Here is a 24,179-nt window from a genome sequence, read left to right as displayed (position 1 = left end):
TATGTAGGAGTTCCAAAACTTTTATAATAGTAGTGTGGTTGTCAACCATGGGTAGAATTTTGCATGTGTGTAAAGTGATCACTTAACCAGCTTATGACAGGTCATAAACATTTATTTATTTATTCAAGTTATTTATTAATTTTTACATAATAAAAATGTAAAAATAAATAAATAGTCACCTAAAATTAAATTGATTAATTTCGGTATTATAGGAAAAATTTTATGTGTACTTTTTTCTCTTTTTTCAAACCCTTATCCGCTTCCGATGGTGCACAGGGCACCGCATTATATAAACGCAGTGTTATCGTGATCGTTAGCACATGAAGGAAAGGTGATCAGCCCTCCGCTTCGGGTACCAGTCCAGGGTAATATTGAATAAGTGTAAGAGTGAAAATTTACATATATTTATTTGACCCCCTCCCCTGGGAATCAAACCTGAGACCTCCAGTATGGTAGCCGAGCATCCTGACCATAAAAAAAATGTAAAAATAAATAAATAGTTGTCCAAAATTAAGTTGATTATGTTGGTTTTATAGGAATAAATTTATACATATTTTACGTCATGATAATGGAACATAGACTCCAATTTCCTATTTTATTTAATTAGGCATCATAATGTGTAGGAAATGCAATGCATTTTCATTGTTGATTTCCTCATTAAGCACTTTAGTTAATTCACTGCTTCTGTTAGAATCTGGGTACAGAAATACTTTCTACTCGAATTCCGCTCCAGTGAATGTGTTGTATCTCCAGCACTGCACTGGAATCGCTAGACCGAAGCAACTAAGGTCATGAAATGGGCATGAACGTGTGATGTATGCATATCCTATACTGTACGTTTGATGCACACACTATTAATCATGCGAATTTGTAATAGAACTGACGGCAAAAACGATCAGGGCCATATAACACAAATTTTATTTATTCATTATTTTTTAACAAAAAATCATACTCAATATTATTAATATTAAAAGCATTTGCTTTGTGGTAAGTAATTTTTACTTTTTTTTACATTATTCTTCTCCATTTATTATTTTTACTATGATTAGTTACTTTGGGATATAAGAACTGTTTTAAGGGCTTCGGGTCGACCAAAAATCACATGTCGGTCACTCCTTTCAAGAACGTCATAAATCAAAAAACTAGATTTTTCAGAACGTTTTTAAAGCTTAAAAATATAATACAATGTATTAAAAATAAGTTCCAAGCTACTTATTGAACTTTTTACTGTGCAACAGATCTTTTTAGATAAAACCTGAAGGTTTTTTCTGCATTTGAAAAATACATAGTATATTTAAAAAAAATAATTAAACAGTACCTTTTATTCAAAATGCAAAAACAACACTTTCTGCCCTGTAGCGGGTAAATATTAAGTTAAAAATATGCCGCTTTTGCTGGGATATAGTACTTTTTTTGGGCATTCCGAAAACATGCATAACTGAAAATTGACGATTTTTGATTTATGACGTTCTTGAAAGGAGTGAGCGATGTGTTAAAAAACATTTTGAGTAGTTTTAAGCATGTAAATAGTGCTATGATAGTGAAGGGTAGTATTGTTTGCATGCTGTGGTAGTGATTGTCCTGACAAAGAGACGGGTAGGTCTCGAAACCGGTAGGCATAAAAATCTTGGAGAGTGGTTATTTACCAATATTACTAACATTTTTGTAAAAAAATAAATAAGTAAAAATTCATTTATGATTTGTACAGACATTTCTTGATGGAACTGCATTTTTGTGTATAATGAAATAACAACTCTTATTTTTTGACATCTCAACATAGATGAAGAAGAATATGGAAGTCTGGGCATTTACGGGGCTTATGACCGTCATAGGCTGGTTTATGTGATCACTTTGCAAATGTGTAACATTCACCAATTTTACCCACGATTGACAACCACACTACTCAAATTATTGAAACTTCTGTATATATTGTTCAAATTCGAAACATAGTGCTTGAATTCACTAGAGACATCTATGGTGAGATGAAAAAAGCTTTTTTTGAGCAGAAACTCTTTAATTTGTATGTAAGATCCGAATCCTAATTTGGACACTTTAAAAATGTTGTAAATAACAATCGTATTGTTTTTTCCACATATAATTTAGCTGACCAGTGACCGGGTTTTGTGACTGGTGATGATGGTAATGATGAAACCCAGTCGCTGATTTAATAAAATTTATGTGTAAAAAAAATAAATGGTTATCATTTTACTATACAAAAAAATTGAGTCTTATTTTTTTATTTTTCTTCTAACCCTTAACTGCTCCCAATGGTGCATAGGGCACTGCATCGTATTGACGCACTGTTATCTTAATCGTTACTCACATGGACGCAAGTTGATCACTCCTGCGCTTCAGGAACCAGTCCAGGGTAATATTAAATAAATATTAGAGTATTTTATTCTAACCACATATCATATTTTTTTATTACTGTACTTTAGTTGATATTCTTCCAAACCTTTATATAATGAAGGCTGTTGACACATGATATTGATTGATGCTTGATTATGCGAATGGTAAAAATTACCAACTACATTTACATTTTTTAATTCCTTTAGTTATTAATTTAAAGGTAAGTGCACTTGGAATAAAAATTGCAAGACATATTCTAAAAAGTAACACAATGTAAGTTATTAGTACAGCTTTGTATTAGTAGGATCATGTTTAAGAGAACATCCAGATAAAAAATACAGGTCTCAAAAAATATAAGTTTGGGAAAATAGACCACAGACTATGTTTATTAAATAGACTAATATGTCTGCTTTAGCCTGTACGTACATATTTGAAAATAGGGGTGCCAACTTAAACTAACTACACCAACATGTGTAATAATTGGGATAGATTTTTGTTCTTGTCATTCCAATTTTAGTAGAATTAAAAGTTTTTCAATTATGATTCTTCTCTTATTCCTATCAGCACCCTAAGGGGACTTCATTATATAAATTAGATCTCAAACTGATCAAGTTAGTTTGTGAAACTGATAATATGAAGGCAAGGTGATCAGTCCTCCGCTCCAGACTTTTGAATCTAGAAGTGGAATATATTAGATGGTTTATACATGACCTAAGTACAAGAGCTCAGGGTTATGGATATTACTGCTACATAGGAAAGGAAGCGGTGTAGGAATAATTATTACTAATATTAATGAGGAAAAGGAAAAATAAGAATAGCAGGAATGGTTCAGGTACTCATATTTGCATACCGGTACTCATAAAAACTTGTGTAAGATGGATGAGTAACATCTATTTACACAAATCCTTCGAGGAAATCATAATAATTTACTTACATATTGCACTAGATCGTTACTGTCTGGTTTTGTACATTTTTATAATCAAGATAGCACTGCATCAATCCAATACAGTTATACCCTATGCACTCACTAGGTCGTAATAAATTACTTATATATACTTTAATAAAATAAAACAATTTTTTTTAACCATTTTTTATTGGTACACTTTTTCTCCAACCGGTTTCGACAAGAACCTCGTCATCATCAGGGTTTAACATGTACAAGTGGTTAAAAACAAACTTGTTTTATTTAATAAAGTTTATAAAATGTGCCACAAAGTATCTGCGAAAAACATTCAAGAGACTTATATATACTTTCGTAATAAACACTTAGGGAATATCCACATTCAAAGCTAGAAAAAATAATTCTTTATTTTTCCTTTTAATCCTTATCTGCACCCAATGGTGTACTGGGCACTGCATCGTACTGAAACAGTATTATATAGATTTCTAACTTTATGAAGTCCTGTACTTCACGTACCAATCCAGGATATATTACATAAATATTAAAGTAAAAAAATACTCATGTTTATTTTGATCCTCCCGGGACTTCCAACACGGTTGATAACTGCGTTATTACTACATTATTATTACTTTTACCCCCCTTGGAATTGAACCCGGAAATTACAGAATGGTAGCTAAATGTGCTAATTACTACGCTATAGAGGCGGTTCTAGTACAGTATTGTTATATTATTCTATTGAAAAAGTGTTGTTGACAGTTTTATAAAGGGTAAAACTATTGTTATAATTACTCAAATACTAATATCATACCTGGAAAGTCATTTAAGAAACAAAACAATGTTCTGCTGTGTTCCTCGCATTGTTACAGTATGGACAACACTTCCTGTGAAGTGTGGTAGGCTGGTAAGTGTATGGTACCTACTAACACAGCCACTTCTCAGGTGAAAGCATCGCATGTAAATAAACCGACTCTACACACAAAGCAATGAACCCGTCCCATATAAAGCTTTGCTTCTCAAGTCTTATATCATTTCTTACCCACATGTGCGTACAGTATTATGAAAAATGAAATTGTCAGTTAGTATCTTCAATAATTAATTTATAATAACTTTAATTATAAGGGTTTTAATAATTAAATAAGTGTTTAATATCAGTGATTATTATTTTTATATAGCAGTGTGTGAATTATTTATTTCTTATCAAAATAAATTGTGTTAGTTATGATAAATAAAATACTTAAAATGTGCTGTGTATTTTGTAAACAATGTGTCACATAAAGTGTAAAATATTATTATTATAAGTGAAAAAATATATTCTGCTAACTTTAATCTGCATCCAATAGGACATTGAATCATATCCAAGCAGTGTTATCTTGATAATCAATTTTATAGAGGCAATGTTATCAGTTCTGCGTTTTACTGCCAGGCCAGGGCAATATTATATAAATATTGGATCGGAAAATTATTTATGGTTTTTTTGGCTCCTCAACACCTCCAGCACGATAGACAAAAAAATTGACCACTTTGCTATGGAGACAGACAATCTTCTTGATTTACGTTTATATATTTAAAAAAATAAATAAATTAAAGCTAGTCTTTATAAAAAAGTGTGCAATTTTTGTACGGCTCTGTAGTGTAATGGTCAGCATGCTCGGCTACCGTACTGGAGGTCCCGGGTTCGATTCCCAGGGAAGTCAAATAAGTATAAATGATTTTTTCACTCTTATATGTATTCAATGCTACCCTGGCTTGGTACTTAAAGCGGACGGCTGATCACCTTTCCTTCGTGTGTTAATGATCAAGATGTCACTGCGTTTATATGATGCAGTGCACCATCAGGTGCAAATGAGGGTTTGAAGAATTTTCTTTTAAGGGGTAATAATGACCGATACAAAATTTTCACTAAATCCAGCTAACATTTTCAACAGATTTGTCTGCAAAGTCTACTAAATGAAAAGATGCATCAAGAAAAAACATATAGAATGCAATGATTTAAAATGTGGCATTTATGAACAAGCCATTCAGATTCAAAGAGATCTTTTCTGAATTTTCGATAAATCCAGCTAAAGTTTTAAACAAATTCATTGGCGAAATCTAAAAAATTATAAAATGCATCTATGAGCAAGCCTTTTTAGATTCTAAGTGCATTTTTCTAGATAAATATGGTATTAATGATAACAAAAATAAAAATTGGAACGATAAAGGAGCAATTGAAACCATGATGCCTAAGAGAAGGTTGACTATAAAAAGCGAGAATGACACAGATTGTTATACGTCACAAACTTATGTAGGTACTAGATAAGTACTTATTATATCAACCTGGAAAGTGGACACTTGTGTACAAACATGCTTATTACCCAGAAGAAACATGTTTCCCATTTAAGTGTAAAACAACATGGTGATTAGTATTAAAGTGATCAGAAGAAAGTGTTTATAAAGTTTCTTGTGTGTAGTGCTTAATATTTGATTACTTATTAGCTGCACCTAGCCACACATTGCCATGGCTCAGTCTGGTTTAATATAAAAGAAAGATAATAGAGAGCACACATTTATAATATGTTTAATTACACAATGCTTAGGAAGCATTGAAAATATTTTTAAAAATCTATGAAAAACAATGCAATCGAAAATATTAAAAATGCCAAGAAACAGCAACTTTACTCTATCTCCCATGAGCGATGTTTAGTGTTGTGTATGTTGCTATTATGTTCAACAGATGGCGCTGCCATTGCAGTCCAAAAAAAGCTTTAAAAATATGTTTTTACCTGTCACTGGTAAAAACATCTGTCACAGGAGTATGTAAAAACACAAGTGTATTCAAATGTTGCGTGAAAATTTCAAAGGAATCGGTGGATAACTTTTGGACAATTTAAGATTTTAAACAAAGAAACATTGACATTTTTATTTATAAAGATTTAATTTTTTACAATAGGGATTTATATAATCATTTTACAATTGTGTTTATGATAAACTATACTTCAAAAAACTATAGTTTATCATAAACACAATTTTTAAACTTTACTTTATGAAAATAAAAATCACCTTCTTTATTACTTTTGTTATTTGAAGATATGTGGACTGATTGGCCAAAAGAAGATAATAATGTTATAATAATAATAATTTTGGATAATTAAAGCGCCATTTTGTTAAATTACTACCTCAAGGGCGCTTACACAGACATGATGATATGATAATGTTGCCATAATATTTAGTGTAGGTACCTAATGATTGAACCGGTTTTTAACAATCAACTTTGCATTATGTTTCCAGGTGTCAGTGATTACAACGTTTCTCTTATTCTTCACTGACATTAATGGTGAGGAATACCCGGATCAAATAGCCGAGGAATCCAGATCTTACCAGAAAGTTGTATTATATAATCCACCATATAATGACAGGTCACAAGTTCGGTTGCCTCCCCACAAACGAAATGCCCCCAGCCTACCCAGTAACAGACCGAAGAATAGGTCCAGGCACCGACAGCCTTTAACCACTCCAAAACTTCAACCGAAACAACCTGGCAATGCACCCAAACCGCAAGGTCCCAGACCACGCCCGTCGCCACCACCCCGAAACCGACAAATTAATAAACCGGAAGCCAAACCAATTACGACAGAAGCTCCATTGAAATCGAGCTTTTCCGTGGACGATTCCTACGATGGCTGGTTGCCGATAAACCCCGTTACACAACCTACTGTTTATTTCACAACAAACACTCCGCAGCAAAGACCTCAACAGTCCTCTAATAAACCGCAACAAAACTCTAATCCTGTTAGTCCTAATCGAAATCCAAACAAGAAACGCTATACGAAACCTCCGCGATATCAAAGACATGTTTCGCACAAGCCCAAACGATTTTATGTTGTAAATCCTACTTACATCAGACCCAAAAGGAGAACTTCCGGTACAGTGACTAACACGGAGGAAGATCAGTCTCTAATACCTGATAACCTGGCACAGGAAACCACAGTGAAATTGGTAAAGACGGTTCCTGTCAAGCATATAGAGTACAGAACCAAAATAAAGCATCATCATCACCACCACCATCACAATCATGTAAAAACCGTCATTGAGAAAGTTCCAGTCAAGGTGATAGTCGAAAAACCGTATCCAGTAGAGAAAAAAGTACCGTATCCAGTTGAAAAAATTGTTCATAAAGTGGTTGAAAAAAAGGTACCGTATCCTGTTGAAAAAATTGTACATAAAGTTATCGAAAAGAAAGTTCCGTACCCCGTTAAAGTCAATGTCCCGCAACCATATCCGGTAAAAGTCGTTGAAAAAGAGTATATCTGGAAACCATATCCTGTTGTCAAACATGTTGTGAAGCAAGTCAACGTTAAGGTTCCCGTGCCTCAACCTTATCCGGTGGAAAAGAGAGTCCCTTACAGAGTAGAAGTTAAAGTTCCGTTCATCGTGGAAAAGAAAGTCCCATTCCCTGTGGAAGTCGAATCGAAGGTTGCGGTCCCTGTAAAAATATATGTGCCGCAACCATTCCCCGTCGAAGTCAAGTCCAAGGAGTCATATGCGGCCAGCACAGTGAAACCCAGACACAGTTACCCCGACAAAAGAATATACCCGCACAACATACCTAGGAACAAACCACTAAATATCAAACCGGTAGCAGAAAACCAACCGGGTGTACTTTTAGGCCAATCCAAAGTGAATGAACTGCAGCGCTACACTATGTTACCAACGCCACACCGAGTGTCTGAGCAATACCACCCGACAGGCTTTCTTCCATCATAATTATGGACATATGTATTAGCATTTTTAAATTATTTGTAAATACTCATTTCTGTACATAAAACCATAAGAATTTTATTCTGTGATAACATATATACATTGCCTTTTTTCATACTATTATTAAAAGTTTCCATTATGTAATTTTATTTGTACAACTTATTTTATTATTACATAAAAATTAAATTATATATTTAAGATATTTTTAATTGTTTTTTATTATTTGAAAATTGTCTTTAAAATCGATCTTCGTCTCTTCCACATCCATGCATCTCCTCATACATACCTGAAGATTAAAGATTGCCAAGTCTCTTTTGGTCATCCTCGTTCTGTTCTCCCGTTCACATTTGCCAAATATACTTTCTTATTCATTTTATTAACATGTCCATACCACCTTATAAGAACATTTTGTAATCTTTTCAATTATCAATATAATATTATTTTCTAATATCGCTCACTCCTTTCAAGAACGTCATAAATCAAAAATCGTCAATTTTCAGTTGTGCATGTTTTTGGATTGCCTAGAAAATGTACTATATCCCAGCAAAAGAGGCATATTTTTAACTTAATATTTACCCGCTACAGAGCAGAAAGTGTTGTTTTTGCATTTTGAAGAAAAGGTATTGTTTAATTATTTTTTTTAATAAACTAAATATTTTTCAAATGGAGAAAAAACCTTCAGGTTTTACCTAAACAGATACGTTGCACAGTAAAAAGTTCAATAAGTGGCTTGATATTTATTTTTAATACATTGTATTATATTTTTAAACTTTAAAAACGTTCTGCTGAAAAATCAAGTATTTTGATTTATGACGTTCTTGAAAGGAGTGAGCGATATCTCTATTTTTAATTCTGTCATACATCGATTTTTAACACGTTCGTCTGAGGGAACGCATTTCAACTGCGTTCACTCTGTTTTCATCCTTCTGCCAATTCCATGTTTTTAAACCTATTGAAAATTAATTTTACAAAAATAAATAAATGGTAAAATTTTGTAACAGAATTTATTTATTTATCAGCATTTAAAGATTACATAAGGCGCATTCATATTTATAATTAGTGTTTTCAAGAATAGTTGGATTTTTTTTACAACTACATATAATTATTCAACTTTTCTTACATTCAATATTTACAACATCAGTGCATGAAAAAAATTTGGTTGAAATATAAAATTTTGTCAACCCTATAAAACTGCCAAAGAAATCTACATACATACATGTTTATAAATTAATTTCTAAATAATTAACAAGGTACCAAAATATGATGAGAATATCTTGAGATATCGACATTCTTTAACCGTTAGAGTGCTGAGAATCGATATATCGACTCTGGTATACTTTGCCGTCGATATATCGATGATAATGCCAGTGTATTTTAGTGGTCGAGCTGAGAGGTAGTGTTGCAGCGTGCCCGTTTCTTAAGTTCTGATTCATGAATAATGTTCACAAAAAAACAAATTTAACTAATATTTTATTTATTGTTTCGGCATTAACTTTCCATTTTTCCTTTGTTTTCAAACTCCGTTCCTTGTCTAACCCTTTCCCCTTACTTTCCCCTCTCCTTATTTATAGAACAATTTTATATTTTAGTTATTATACAGACCTGAATGATGGAAGTTTAACTTCTGAAACATGTAGTCTATAATAAAACTCAAGTGGTAAAAAACGAAGTATTTTCTTTAATCATTGTAACTAATATTTAGTGAAAAATAGAGATGCATTTTTTATAAAAACCTAATGTTTACGCCCTTAAAATGTCAGATTTGTCCAACAGTGATATTGAAAGCGATTGTCAAACATTGCACAATTCATGTTTTCTAATTGTAGGATGTGCATCGATAGTGAAAACTCTAAAGGTGGAGACTGACCGGAGCATTTCGTCGTAACGTAACACGTAACGATGCGGGCATTCAGGCAGTCAGTACACCGAGCCGAGAGCTCCATCCATAGTTTCGGATGGTCGGTGATGCTCTGGATGCTGAGTGATGATCGGAGAGCGATGTTATGATGTTATGTTGCGACGAAATGCTACGGTCAGTGTCCACCTTAAGGATGAGCCAATTTCACACGACCTTGACACATTCTAGTGAATGAAAATTTCCTATTTTTTTTCTCAAACTGTATTTATTTTTAAACATATATAAGTATGTTTATTATAAAATGCTGTTTTATTTGAGTAGAATGATACATTCTCTACCACTACCAGAAACAAATACTGAAATCGGTAAATGTTTGAGAAAAATATTGTTGATTTCGGACACACCTAATGAAATGGACCATTTTTGCAAAAGAGTCTTCAGCAATTTTATCATAGATATAAGACTACAAAATCTCAGCACTAAAACGGTTGAAGTTTAGTTTATAACCAGCCATAATGTTACAGAAACAATAATGTGTTTGTATTTCTTTTTTACAAAATAATTTGTTCCATCAAATGTGAGAAAAAAAATGTGTTTAAATATAATTACATACTATACAAATGACTTTCTATGTCACAAAAAGCACCCTATTGTAAAATCAAACAACTTAGATACAACATTTTGAGTGTGTCCAATTACTTGTTCACAAAATCTGGATTATCTCCAATTACAGGAGTTATTTTCATATAATTTTTTTTTCTAATTAAAATTCTCATTCTGTTCTCATTCTCATTCAAATCATTCTGCTAATTAAAAAGCTTCTTTTCATCTCACCAATAGATGTCTCTAGTGAAGTTCTAGTGATTCAAGAATAATGTTTCAAAATTGGTTCATATATATAGAGCTTCCAAGAATTTGAGTAGTGTGGTTGTCAAATAATGGGTAGAATTGGTGAATGTTACATGTGTGTAAAGTGATCACTTAAACCAGCCTATGACGGTCGTCAGCCCCGTAAATGCCCAGACTTCCATATTCTTCTTTATCTTTGATGAGATGTCAAAAAATAATATAAACTTAGATACAAATTGAATACACTTGCGGTTTGAAAAATTAAATACATTCCCGTGTTTATTGACTGAGAGCGTCGTAGCTTTCTAAATCTGTTTGCCACTGTTTAGTAGAAGCGAGGTTTGGGCAGAAGACAGATCTCCTTGCTCCGGAATATACGAGCTTGGACGGGGATCAGGACCGTCGAGGTGCCGTTTAGAGCTGCCCAATACAAGAACAAGGACAATTATTAATTATACTTTTACTTAGTAAATACCACTATTTCTTAAATGGATAGATTTTACCACAAAGTGACTGCCAAATCAAAGTGATAGTCGACGTCAAGAAGACATGACATGACACTCACAGAAAGAGAGGAGATTGTTTAGTACGTTCTTTAAACAAATTCTGTCAAAATTTAAAACAAATTCATTGAGTGATTTCTTTTTTTTTTCTTGATTTATTTCTTTATTAAAGGCGTTGAAAGAAAAAATGTGAAAATTTTCATCTTTTTCTTGTAATTCTTATCCCCTCCCAAAGGTGCATAGGGCACTGTATCGTATTTCAGCAGTGTAGATATTGTGAATGTTATTTACATGAAGGCAAGGCAATCAATCCCGCGCTTCGGGTACCAGTCCAGGGCAATTTATATTGACATCTCAACATAGAATATGGAAGTCTGGGTATTTACAAGTCCTGTCAGAGGCTGGTTAGAGTGATCACTTTATACAAGTGTAACATTCAGCATTCTACTCGTGATTATTTTTAGTAGCAAGCATTTTGATTCCCAGGAGGGTTACAATAAATAAAAGTGATTTTCATATTTATTCTTCATGCAATTATGATCAATATAACACTGCATAGATAGAGTGTTGCAGTGCCCTGTGCGCCGTTGGGAACAGATAAGAGTTTAATAGTAAAAAAATTGAAAATTATAATACTAAGTGAATCAAGTTGAAAAGAGACTGAACAACTTAACCTGGACAGGAGTGAGTTGTTTTTATATATATATATATATATTTTTTTATAATTTTATATCGAAGTTGGTGCTATAAGCATCATATTTTCTTCAATATAAAAAAAAACATTTACACCAGTAAACATGATTTGTCCGCCTCCGTAGTGTAATGGTCAGCACGCTCGGCTACCGTTCTGGAGGTCTCGGGTTCGATTCCCAAGGGGGGTAAAATAAATATAAGTGATTTTTTCACTGTAATATTTATTCAATATTAACCTGGACTGGTACCTGAAGCGGAAGGCTGATCACCTTTCCTTCATGTGTAAACGATCAAGATAACACTGCGTTTATATGACGCAGTGCCCTATGCACCATTGGGTGCGGATAAGGGTTTAATAATTTTTTTTTTTTAAAAAAACATGATTTATTGATACACCGATAATTTTGACATAAATCATGTTTTAACCATGTTTAGATATAAATCACGTCATATATTGGTCGTATACAAACGACCATACTCCTGGACAGGTTAAGGAAATATAAATTTGAAAGACTTATTTTTTACGAAACACGGGTATTTCACGAGTGTTCCTGTAAACCAGTGATTCTCAAAGTGGTCTATATCGACCCCCAGGGGTCTATGACAACTTGCGAGGGGTCTATGTTTTAATTTGAATTTAAAATATAAACGTATAAAACCTAACATGCGTGGTTCAAAGTGAGTAACACTACATATACCGGCTGTCAAAAATACATTTGAAGTTAATGAATTTGATAAAAATCGATATCAGGTAAGGCAAGGGGTCTACAAGATAAAAGAGTTTGGGAACCTCTGCTGTAAACCATACAAATGTTAATACTGTAGGTTTTTATTTAATACCTATATTTATAACTCCCACAACTATATTAATTAATGGACAAAAATTAAGTTAATTGACCGCCCTACCCATACGAACACACATTTAAAACCTATCCGCCTCCGTAGTGTAATGGTCAGCACGCTCGGCTACCGTTCTGGGGGTCCCGGGTTCGATTCCCAGGGGGGTTCAAATAAATAAAAGTGATTTTTTCGCTGTAATATTTATTCAATTTTACCCTGGACTGGTACCTAAAGCGGAGGGCTGATCACCTTTCCTTCATGTGTAAACGATCAAGATAACACTGGGTTTATATGATGCAGTGCCCTATGCACCATTGGGGTGCGGATAAGGGTTTTATTATTATTATTATATTACATTGAATACAGAATATATTCAAAATTTATTACAAAGAATTATCTGGCAACATCTTATCTGACTTGCAAAGTATATAAAAAGCTTTACAAAATAAAACAACTTTGTTTTAACCACTTTTTATTGGTACACTTTATCCAACCGGTTTCGACAAGAACCTTGACATCATCAGGGTTTATGTACTAAATTCTAAAACATTGAAATACTCATAGTTAGGTTAAAGTTCATTATGTTTTGAATATTGAAAGCATTAACTTTGTGGATCATATTGATATATTATTTCGAGAAATAAAAATACTTTGTGTTTTGATCCACTCACATTTTTATCAACCAACTAGTTTCGGCAACAACCTGTTGCCCTCTTCAGGGTAACATTTATTACTAGTAATAAATGTAACCCTGAAGTTATAGTAATAAATGTAACCCTGAAGAGGGCAACAGGTTGTTGTTGAAATTGAAAAAAATTGAATTGCCGAAACTAGTTGGTTAATAAAAATGTGAGTGGATCAGAACACAAAGTATTTTTATTTCTCGAAATAATATAAAGTTCATTACCCTCCCCTTACGATATCACAAACCTCCACACACTCCGTACACCATATGAAAATATGATTTAAAAATAATAATTTAAATTATATTTTTTGTTTGGATAAAGTGTACCAATAAAAAGTGGTTGAAAAAGAGTTGTTTTATTTTATAATGTTTATAAAATGTGCCACAAAGTATCTGCGAAAAAATTCAATAAATATATAAAAAAAGTCATAAATAGGTCTATTTTTCAAAAAAATTGTCTAATACATTGTAAATAAGTATTGCTATTGAGAAAACTTATGAAAAAAAAAAGTTTGAGGATTTTTTACCTACTTTTTCCAAGGTAGGACAGTTAATTATAGGTCAATTTAAAAATAAAAGCATACCTATAAAATAATGTGGCACTTATACGTAAAAGATTCCATATTTCAAAACTTGTGATAAAATACTCGAGGTAATTGACTAACTCGAAAAGCCAAAAAGACGTTGAATTCAAAAACCCAATTTATTCTGGACTAAGTACTTTTCACTCGCTAACTTTGAAACGCTATAACTTAAAATATGATTGTATGTGAAGCTCATGTTTACAGAGACAACTCATTTATCGCTCACTCCTTTCAACAACGTCATAAATCGAATAACTTGATTTATCAGGAGATCGTTTTTAAAGTTTAAAAATATAATGAAATGTAATAAAAATAAATATCAAACTACTTATTGAACTTTTTACTATGCAACAGATTATTTAGGTAAAACCAGAATGTTTTTTCTCCATTTGAGAAATATTAAGTATATTTAAAAATAAAAAACCAATACCTTTCTTCAAAACGCAAAAACAACACTTTCTGCCCTGTAGCGGGTAAATATTAAGTTAAAAATAAGCCACTTTTGCTGGGATATAGTACATTTTCTGGGCATTCCGAAAACATGCACAACTGAAAATTTACGATTTTTGATATATGACGTTGTTGAAAGGAGTGAGCAATATATGAAGGAATCTATCACCGTAACGTCAAATATAAAAACTAATTTAAAATATTATTTATCTATTTAAATAAAAATGTTAATGTTTGTTAGTTTAAAATACTAAATCTTCTATTTTAAATTGAAGTTTAACTTTAAGTTCAAACATCGTAAAAATGATGCGGAATGCATCGTAACACACGTCACAATAGATTTTAAGAAATAGTAATATTTATAAAGTAACACTTAAATTCAAAATGGATATATATTACCACAAAGTGACTGCCAAATCTATGAAAATAAAAATTGAAGATTAAGAGAAAAATAAATATTCTTTAATTTTATTTTCGGTATTATTAACATCTTGACAAAACAGTTGGATGACCAGTTTCAAAATGCCAAATACGTTAGAATTAAAAGTCCAGAAATAAAGTAAATCTCCCAAGTAGTAAGATATTAATGATATTTTAAAACATTGTTCATTCAGTCGTTAAAACATGTAATGTCCGCCTCCGTGGTGTAATGGTCAACACGTTCAGCTACTCTTCTGGAGGTCCCGGGTTCGATTCCCAGGGGGGGTGATTAAATAAATATTAGTGACTTTTTCACTCTGATATTTATTCAATATTACCCGGGACTGGTTGATACCTGAAGCGGAGGGCTGATCACTTTTTCTTCATGTTTTAACGATCAAGATACCGCTGCGTTTATATGATGCAGTGCCCTATGCACCATTGGAGTGCGGATAAGGGTTTGAAGAAGAAGAAAACATGTACCGTAGAACAGGGCTACTTGAACTTTGATGTGTTACTTGAGCCCAGTGCAAAAAAGAGATTTAAATCTGTATTTGGTCCGCAATAATGAACGTATTGTGTCAATAAGTGTCACCTGTCAGGGAAACAATGAATCATGTCGATACATTCATTATTGTAGACCAAATACAGATCTAAATTTTTTTTTTGTACTGGGCTCAAGTAACGCATCAAAGTTCAAGTAGCCCCGTTCTACGGTAACTAGCCGATAAATGATTTAATTGTGTTGTATCATCAATAATCAATGTTGGTGGCCGAAATCCTGACATAATATGGAAATATTCGAGAAATAATCACTAAGCCCCAAACATGAGGCCATACACTATCTGGCCTGCTATTTTATAGTTGGGACAGTACGCACAAAGAGATTTAAGTGATTTACAATACTCAGTTCATATACTATCTTTTCACTAAAATTCCAGCCCAAGATATAATTATATTTATGTATTAATTTTTAAATCAAACAGATTTATTGAGTCTGTTGAGTTGTATTATATTAACAAAAACACATTAAAAATTAATATTGCGACAATTGTTTCGCCTAGTAATGGCATTTTCAAACGAATGTGAAGATTAAACGGTCCTTATGTAGCAATTCTAAGTGACAGTTTTAACATATGCAGCAATAATTTATGGGAGACAACTAATGGGGGATGTAGGTATGTACCCTTATATTTATTTTCTGGGAAAGGCAAGAATTTATTGACACAACAATTTTTTTTTTAAATTATTGTTTCAAAGCTAATTTTGTTAATGAAATACAACTTAGTGGACTCAAAAAATCTATGTTGGATTTAAAAATGAATACATAAATTAAAATGGTGTTCTACAAATCAAACGCCAAATCAATAAATATAATTATATCTTTCTTAGTACACTTACTTCATCCCTTGTTGGAGATATCACATAGAATTATATATTTTTTTGATGTACCAAATATTAACACATTGTTGTTGGGCGGTTTTTTCATCAACCCCCACCCTATTATGCTCAGACAGTCACCCGACCGTCAGTATACTAATCATACGTAACCGCAAACCCAATTCCGATCTGTACAATGTTTTTTGACATATATCGCGCTCTACCAAAAGTAAGCAAATAGAAACGCTTGTAAGCGTCTCCCGCTCTCTACTAACAGTATGTAAAAGACGCTAAGCGTTTCTCGCAAATATGTTAGTAAAATTGTCTTTGAACCAGTTTTTATATTTGACATTCAGGCCATGGATCAATTTAGAAATTGTCTATGATACCAATAGCCTCTTGTGTAATAAGTAAAATGATAAATGACATTTAAATAATTGATAATGATAATTAAAATATAACTTTGCTTTTAAATCACTATAAATATTTTATTATAACTTAATTATAATGTCTACTGGTTTCGAAGCTAGCCGCTTCTTTTTCAGCTAACTGGTAGACATTATAATTAAGTTATAATAAAATATTCATAGAGATTTTAAAACTAAGTTAAATTTTAATTATTAAATGTAAAATCACAAATTTATTGCTTTAAATATAAATTATAATCTTATATTTGACATTACGGCCATAGATCAATTTATAAATTGTCTATGTCACCAATAAGGCTGTCCAAACTCAAAACACAGTAAGGGACATTTTGTAGTAGTACGTTTTTTTTGCATTTTTGGACTAAGTAGAATCTACTCCAAAAATGCAAAAAAAAATGTACTACAAAAAAATGTCCCTTACTGTGTTTTGAGTTTGGACAACCGAATAGCCACTGTGTTTGATGTAAAAAGATAAATGACAATTAAATAATTCATGATAATTAAAATATTGCGTATAAAATACATTTATCAACAAAATGGAATGTGCAACTATTATCAGTTGGTCCGCAGTTGGTAGTCACCGTTCTGCGTGATGTAGCGGACCCACGGCAGGGCTTGGTAGCCGCTCTTCTCGATGATCTTCAAGTACCGGACTTGGATACCGGATGTGGTGAAGTACGGGATCTCAAACTTCACCTGGATCGGCGGCTTGCCGTCGCTGTCTTCGCACTCCACAGACGGCAGGCCAAAGTGGGCTCGCATCAGGTATTCTTTGCCGCCGGGGAAGGATTTGATGGACCATGTTATCGCGTTTTGTTCCGGAGTGTACTTGACGCTTCCTATCGTGGTTTTGAATTTGGGAGAATCGGCGTCCGCAGGCACGGGAATTACAATCTCGACGTTGTTCGCCGTAGACCTCCGCTTGAACTGGGACTTGGCCTTGATCATGTACTCGACGCGCGAGTGTGCGTGGCGTTCTATGACGGATTCTATCCAGATCAGAGGCTTTACGTGCGTGTTCAAGCGGTAAGACATCAGCTCAAACTCACCATCAGGGGGAATGAAAGATATAGTGCGGTCGTTTTCGAACCGCGACAATCTCACGCACTGGTGAAACTTCACATCCTCGAGTTCTACTGATTTTGACTTACCGCGCCCCGTGCTTTCGAAGAGGACCTTGTCATTCAGGCCGAGTCTTAGCTCCGGCATGCCTGACAGATAAACCCTCATCTTGATTGCTCCGACTATTTCGCTTCTCAGAACATTCCCATTGGAATTAGCCAGCAAATTAACAGACTCAATAACATCCAGAAAAACTTCGTTTTTTCTGTATTTGATGCCTTCGGATCGCCACGATACCGCGTTAGTCACCGCCATCGGTATCCTGGGCTGCATTTCCAGCTTGTGGCCCTCCTGCGTGATGTATTCCTGCAGAATCTTGCTGTCCGTGGTCTGAGGATACCCGAAGTCGATCAGCTCATCCAGCAGCTCGTAGATGACGACGAAATTATCCCGTATGCTCTCCTCTTCCAACTCTTTAAAGTACTCAGTCATAACCTCAACTATTTTATACAAAAACACAAATATTAAAGCGATGTTGGCGTTTTTCTTCGTCGTCGACACTATGTACAGGTTATTGGTTTTAATATAGGCGAACGTGCAGTCGCTGGTCTGCAGCAGAGGCGTCAACATCCCTTCTTCCTCCTTTTCCATCAGCAAGGGCATAAACTTGTCGATTACCCCGAGCTCGATGTCACCTCGATACGTCCGGGATATCAGCACCTTCCCTTTCACGTCCAAAATATAAATCGCGGAAGACGACATCTTCTATGTTCTGCAAAAAGGGAGATAAACCACTTAAAACACCAGCATATTTCCGCCGTAATGACCGAAAGACATAACCAAAGGTGACGTCGACACCGAACCGATAATAACAAACGAAACAAGCGGTGAACGGATACTTGAGGTGTTAAATATTATGCTTACTTTAAACTTATTCCGCTGCCTAAAATATATTCCACATATCACTCAAAATTAAATATGTCAAACGCTGACATTTACAGACGTTCCACCAAAGACACCTACACCTGCGAGGTAGCCATTTTCATTTGAGGCGTGTTCGTAAAAGAATTGTCAACTGATATGAACACGCAATGTTGACACATTTCATGCAATATAGCGCTCTTTACGAAATATAATTTTTCTTCTTCTTTTTATAAAATGGTTATTTTCTCCCCATTGTGTTCATGTTGATTTTGGATTTTATTGTACTTTTTTTTTCTTAATTATACTTGATGGCTTAGAATTGACCGGAGTAAACCGAAATCTCTCCGATTCATGATATTCTTGCAAATTCACCTGCTGTTTTAAAATTCAGGTTTGTTTTATTTATTTATTTGGCATATCACCCAGTGAGAGGATGTTGCTGCCAATGTCATGTGTTATTTTTATTAACAAACGAAATAATAATAGCAATTAATGAAAAATGTTTTGTTAAATACTCATTTTGAGGTACCTACCTAGTTAATTTTTATTTTATTATTATCACTACTATTTATAAATGGTACTTTATAATTCATGTTTTTAATACATAATACAGTTTAATTTATATTATTTTACTACATATACTACCACCAAAGCAATATTATAAAACTAAACGTTTACAAGGAATGCCGTGAATGATATCTAATAAAAACAATTAAACATATTAAAACCATCTGTATTTTTATTATTAGTCATCATCATCTGTATTATTAGTTATTAGTTATTATTTTTATTAAAATCGAAATTATTTACATTCCGTCTGGTACCTGATTGTGATTCGGTCTATTTTTACAACAATAACAAAAATACATTTCCTGCAATGAAATTGAAATCATATTGTCACAATGTATTGTTAACTTTTGAATCCAGTTAAAAATTCGCGATCGTTGAGGACCCGGTGTTTTATTTCGCGTACCTATCTAAAATTATTATTTTAATATAAAGTTCAAATTCAAATACAAAACCTTCAATTTTCGTATCTTTTCTAACTATTTTGTTTAATCCAGTGCATTTTTGTGAGAGCAAAAAATACATACAATATGTTTTTCCGGTTTTCCGTGTGATATTGATCAGGTGTGTTTTATGTGTTTAGGTATTACCTACCTATGGTGCGTGACAGTGTATTCATGACTTCTTCCAGTGCCTTCTAGATAGTGTAGAAACACCACTTCTTTACTTTTAAACGTCCAGGGTAGAGGTGAAGACAGCGCCGGTGATGAGACGGCTGACTAGGACGGCAATGCGTAGGCGAAGAGACCTGATGCATAGATCTAGTGAGTGAGTTTCCTTATTTCTCCATCTCACTGCATTTGTTATAATTCCTTCACACCATGAGTCATAAATTTTCTACTGGATTTTCTTACTTGAGATATACGTAACAGTCTTATCCTAGCAAACTGATTATATCGTGAGAGTAATGAAACCAGTGTCATTGTATAAAGAAAATTATTAAATAATTAAAAAATTTATTTAAGTATGTACTATTACTTTGTACAATCTAATTGTTTTTTCTTCTTGGATATCCATTGCACGATAAGTTTTTTTTTTGCTTTAAACAAAGGGTAAAATGCTACTTAAAATAAAATCATATCACGATAGTAAAGCCTTTATTTACATAAAAAATATACATAATGATTAAAAACTAACAATTGACATAATATTCGAACCACTTTTACTCGTAAATATTTGTAGAATAAAAAATAATAACTTTTGATTATTTTGAAAACGTTATAGAAGTATGTATTTAAAATTAAAAATAAATAAAGAAGTGATCCGGTCGGCCTCATAATTTTTGTTTGGTGGGATTATAAAATAAATAATAATAATAATATCACAAAACGTCTCGTCGACTGCATCCCTATAAACCAATAACCATTTTCTTGATTCCCTTTCCAATTCGATTCCCATTAAAATAAATAAATTCCAAGAATCACATTTTAATACCACTCTGTTATAAATGACATAATTTAATTGGTTAAAGCTAGCTGTACTTATGTTTCGACAATAGCTTTGCGTAAGTTCTCCAAAATCTTTAACAAAAGTCTCTTTTTCAAAGATTTCATTCTAGTTCCAGATCCAACAATTTGTTTTATACTCTCTCTTATAGACTCGTCTGTTTCTCCGCTCCAGTTAGCTTCTTCTATATCTTTTTCACTTTCAAACACGTTTGGTTTCTGGACTATTGGTATCAAATGAGTCTGACCTAAAAACAAAGGGTTGAAATTCGTTTTAGTGTTGTCAGTCTTTTTGGAATTATCTATAACATGTTTTGTCTGATCTTTGGTTGATTGATTACTTTCTTTCTCTTTTTCTGAATCACTTTGCTCTTCTTCTGTCTTATTTTTTTCACCATCATCTATTCCCTCCTCTGTATCATCGTTTTGACAGGGTTTACATGTTGTGTCCTTACTTTTAACTTTACCATTTTTATCTGCAGTATTTTCACCGCTTTCGGTATCGTCACTTTTATCTTTATCACTTGGTTTATGTCTTACTTTGTCTATTTTTTCACAATCCTTTCTTCTCAGACCTTTTTGTTTTTCGGCGTCGTTATTTTCTTCTGATTTGTTATCATCATTGATCATTTCTGTAGTTTTATGATCGTTTTCTGTTTCCATCTCATCCGAATCTTCCTGATTTAACGAGGTTATATTTAAAAGTTCAGAAGGTCCGATGTTGGACAGGAGTATATACGATCCATAACCAGGGATAAAGACTGGATATGCTGCATATGGTTCATCGCGAAACGCGTTCTGACTTCTGAAATTGAAAGATTATACAAATATAAGTACGAGTGTTTCATTTCCAATCTCTGGTATTTTTTGTCTTCATAAATGTCTTACTCGTCGTTCATCATGTTCATGAAGAAGTTAGTTCCGCTGGAGAACATGTTCGATGCGAGGTAGACCAGAAGAGGCTTCACTACGTTTCCTAGTACTCTTCCTGGTAGTCCGATCAAGGGTTGGATGAGGGTCACTAAAAATATCTAGATATTTTATTTAAATAGCATTGAAGTTTTATAATGTCATTTCTTGGTGGAAATACATTTTATATATTATGATAAAATAACAACTATATAATTTTTTCCACGTGTACTTTATGTGGAAAAACTTCTTCTTTCTTTTTCTGTGGTCTCAATCTTGTGGATCGGTCTGCAGTAACAAATGACACCTCCTTCGCCATTCTGGTATATTATGCGCCACTCTCTGGAGCTCCTCATACGTTGAAAAGACCATATTCTCGTAAACGATGATTAAGTTTTTAATTTATTATACATAACTTTATTTATTTTTAGTTTTTAAAACACATTTTTTTTTACATTTTTGACATCATTACAATTAAAATACGGAGTCTGGGTATTTACAGGGCTTACGATTTATCATAGGCTGGTTTAAATAATCGCTTTATATACGTGTAACATTCACCATTCTTCCCATGATAGAAATGAACTATTCCAATCATGGGTAGAATGATGAATAGAATATTACGTGTATAAAGTGATCACTTTAACCAGTCTATAACAGGTCTTAAGTCGTGTAAATCCTTTTTTAAATCCTTATCTGCCCCCGATGGTGTTTAGGGCACTGCATCATTTAAACGCAGTGTTATCTTAATCGTTAACACATGAAGGAAAGGGGATCAGCCCTCCGCTTCAGATACCAGTCCAAGGTAATATTGAATAAATATTAGAGTGAAAAATCAATGTCCGCCTCCGTAGTGTAATGGTCAGCATGCTCACCTACCGTGCTGGTGGTCCCGGGTTCGATTCCCAGGGGGGGTGGGGTCAAATAAATATAAGTGATTTTCACTCTTATATTTATTCAATATGTAAATACTTAGATTTCCATATTCTTCTTCATCTTTATTGAAATATCACTTTAAATAAATAATAATAAATTGTAAATATATTTCAAATAAATCATAACTTACATAAAACATCTATAGCCACCTTAGCAAATGTTTGCATTCTCTCTGGTGGTCGATTTGTTTGTCTTTCACCTTTGATTTCCATCATCTCTTTTTCACAATTACATCCCTCATTTCTTACATTTTCTTCGTCGTTCCTTCTCATAGGTTCAAAAACGTCATTATTTATGTGTCTAATTGTGTTATTTGTGTAATTTTGTTGTGTTTGGTATTCGGGGAATTTCGGCATCGATCCGTATTGGGCTGGAGTTGAAAACTTGTCATTTTGCTGGACTCCTTTCCATTGTATGGGAGTCGAGCTTGTGCCATGTATAAAAAGAAAGCTCAATACAACTGTCAGTGATAGCATCATCTGAAAAAAAGGCATAAACATTACACTCTTGTTACAATAATTATTAGGAGCGTACAACAACGCTCTGAACTCTGTCAAAATTATGCTAGCAAATTTCAGAAAACAAATATTAAAGTAATTTAAAAAATATATATATCAAGTTCCCAATGTAGACATGTAGAAACCATGGAACAATCTATAGTTGTTTGTGTTTATATATATATGTATATATATATATATATATATATATATATATATATATATATATATATATATATATATATATATATATATATATATATATATATATATATATATATATATATATATATATATATATATATATATATATATATATATATATATATATATATATATATATATATATATATATCTGGAGGTCCCGGGTTCAATTCCCAGGGGGGTCAAATAAATATAAGTGATTTTTTCACTCTAATATTTATTCCATATTACCCTGGACTGGTACCTGAAACGGAAGGCTGATCACCTTTCCTTCATGTGTTAACGATCAAGATAACACTGCGTTTATATGATGCAGTGCCCTATGCACCATTGGGGTGCGGATAAGGGTTCGAATGAATATATATATATATATATACACATATATATATATATATATATATATATATATATATATATATATATATATATATATATATATATATATATAGTCTGCGTAATCGGAGGGCATGTATGACTAGATGTATGGATGTGAAGGAGGCTAGGAGTGTATGTCAGGACAGAAGAGTGTGGCGTTCCATCCTCTCTGCCTACCCCTGCGGGGAAACGGCGTGATGGTAGTAGTAGTAGTATATATATATATATATATATATATATATATATATATATATATATATATATATATATATATATATATATATATATATATATATATATATATATATATATATATATATATATATATATATATAAATATAAATATAAAACTAACTATATATTTATAAAACGATCAAGTTCCTTTGATCCCTGGAAAGTAATTACGTAGCTATGGCTAAGCCAAGTTGCTACGGCTTATGCAACACCGCTTTAAAAAGTACATCCTTGAGATTCCAAAATGATTTTAGAATAACAAAATGCTACATCAACAAATCCAACAAATTCTAATTTGGGAATCAATTAATTATTAATAACCTTTCGGATATAAATGTTAATTGAAAAA

General features: G+C 32.9%; 2 protein-coding genes across 2 annotated transcripts; one reads left to right on the top strand and one right to left on the bottom strand.

The window, feature by feature from the left end:
* Nucleotides 1-6,508: 6,508 nt before the first annotated feature.
* Nucleotides 6,509-8,681, top strand: LOC148302907 (uncharacterized; the record flags this gene model as incomplete). Its single annotated transcript, XM_088270862.1, has 1 exon — nucleotides 6,509-8,681. A coding segment is annotated over one exon (1,485 nt), but the record flags the coding sequence as incomplete, so codon positions are not given.
* An 8,416-nt stretch (nucleotides 8,682-17,097) lies between these two features.
* LOC148302906 (AP-1 complex subunit mu-1) lies at nucleotides 17,098-18,801 on the bottom strand. Its single transcript, XM_088270868.1, has 2 exons — nucleotides 18,664-18,801; nucleotides 17,098-18,511 (listed from the first exon to the last, which is right to left on the bottom strand). Exon 2 carries the CDS (start codon nucleotides 18,499-18,501, stop codon nucleotides 17,233-17,235), a length of 1,269 nt encoding a protein of 422 aa, XP_088126994.1. The 5' UTR covers nucleotides 18,502-18,511; nucleotides 18,664-18,801; the 3' UTR covers nucleotides 17,098-17,232.
* Between the last annotated feature and the right edge of the window lie 5,378 nt (nucleotides 18,802-24,179).

This window comes from Brachycentrus maculatus, unplaced genomic scaffold (assembly GCF_059751285.1).
Source record: "Brachycentrus maculatus isolate JH-2025_06_01 unplaced genomic scaffold, ASM5975128v1 h1tg000398l, whole genome shotgun sequence".
Lineage (NCBI taxonomy): Eukaryota > Metazoa > Arthropoda > Insecta > Trichoptera > Brachycentridae > Brachycentrus > Brachycentrus maculatus.
This window is presented reverse-complemented; position numbering and strand designations above follow the sequence as displayed.

Bases quoted from the DNA above. Each gene is read 5' to 3' on its own strand.
- LOC148302906 (XM_088270868.1), bottom strand. From the start codon at position 18,501: ATGTCGTCTTCCGCGATTTATATTTTGGACGTGAAAGGGAAGGTGCTG.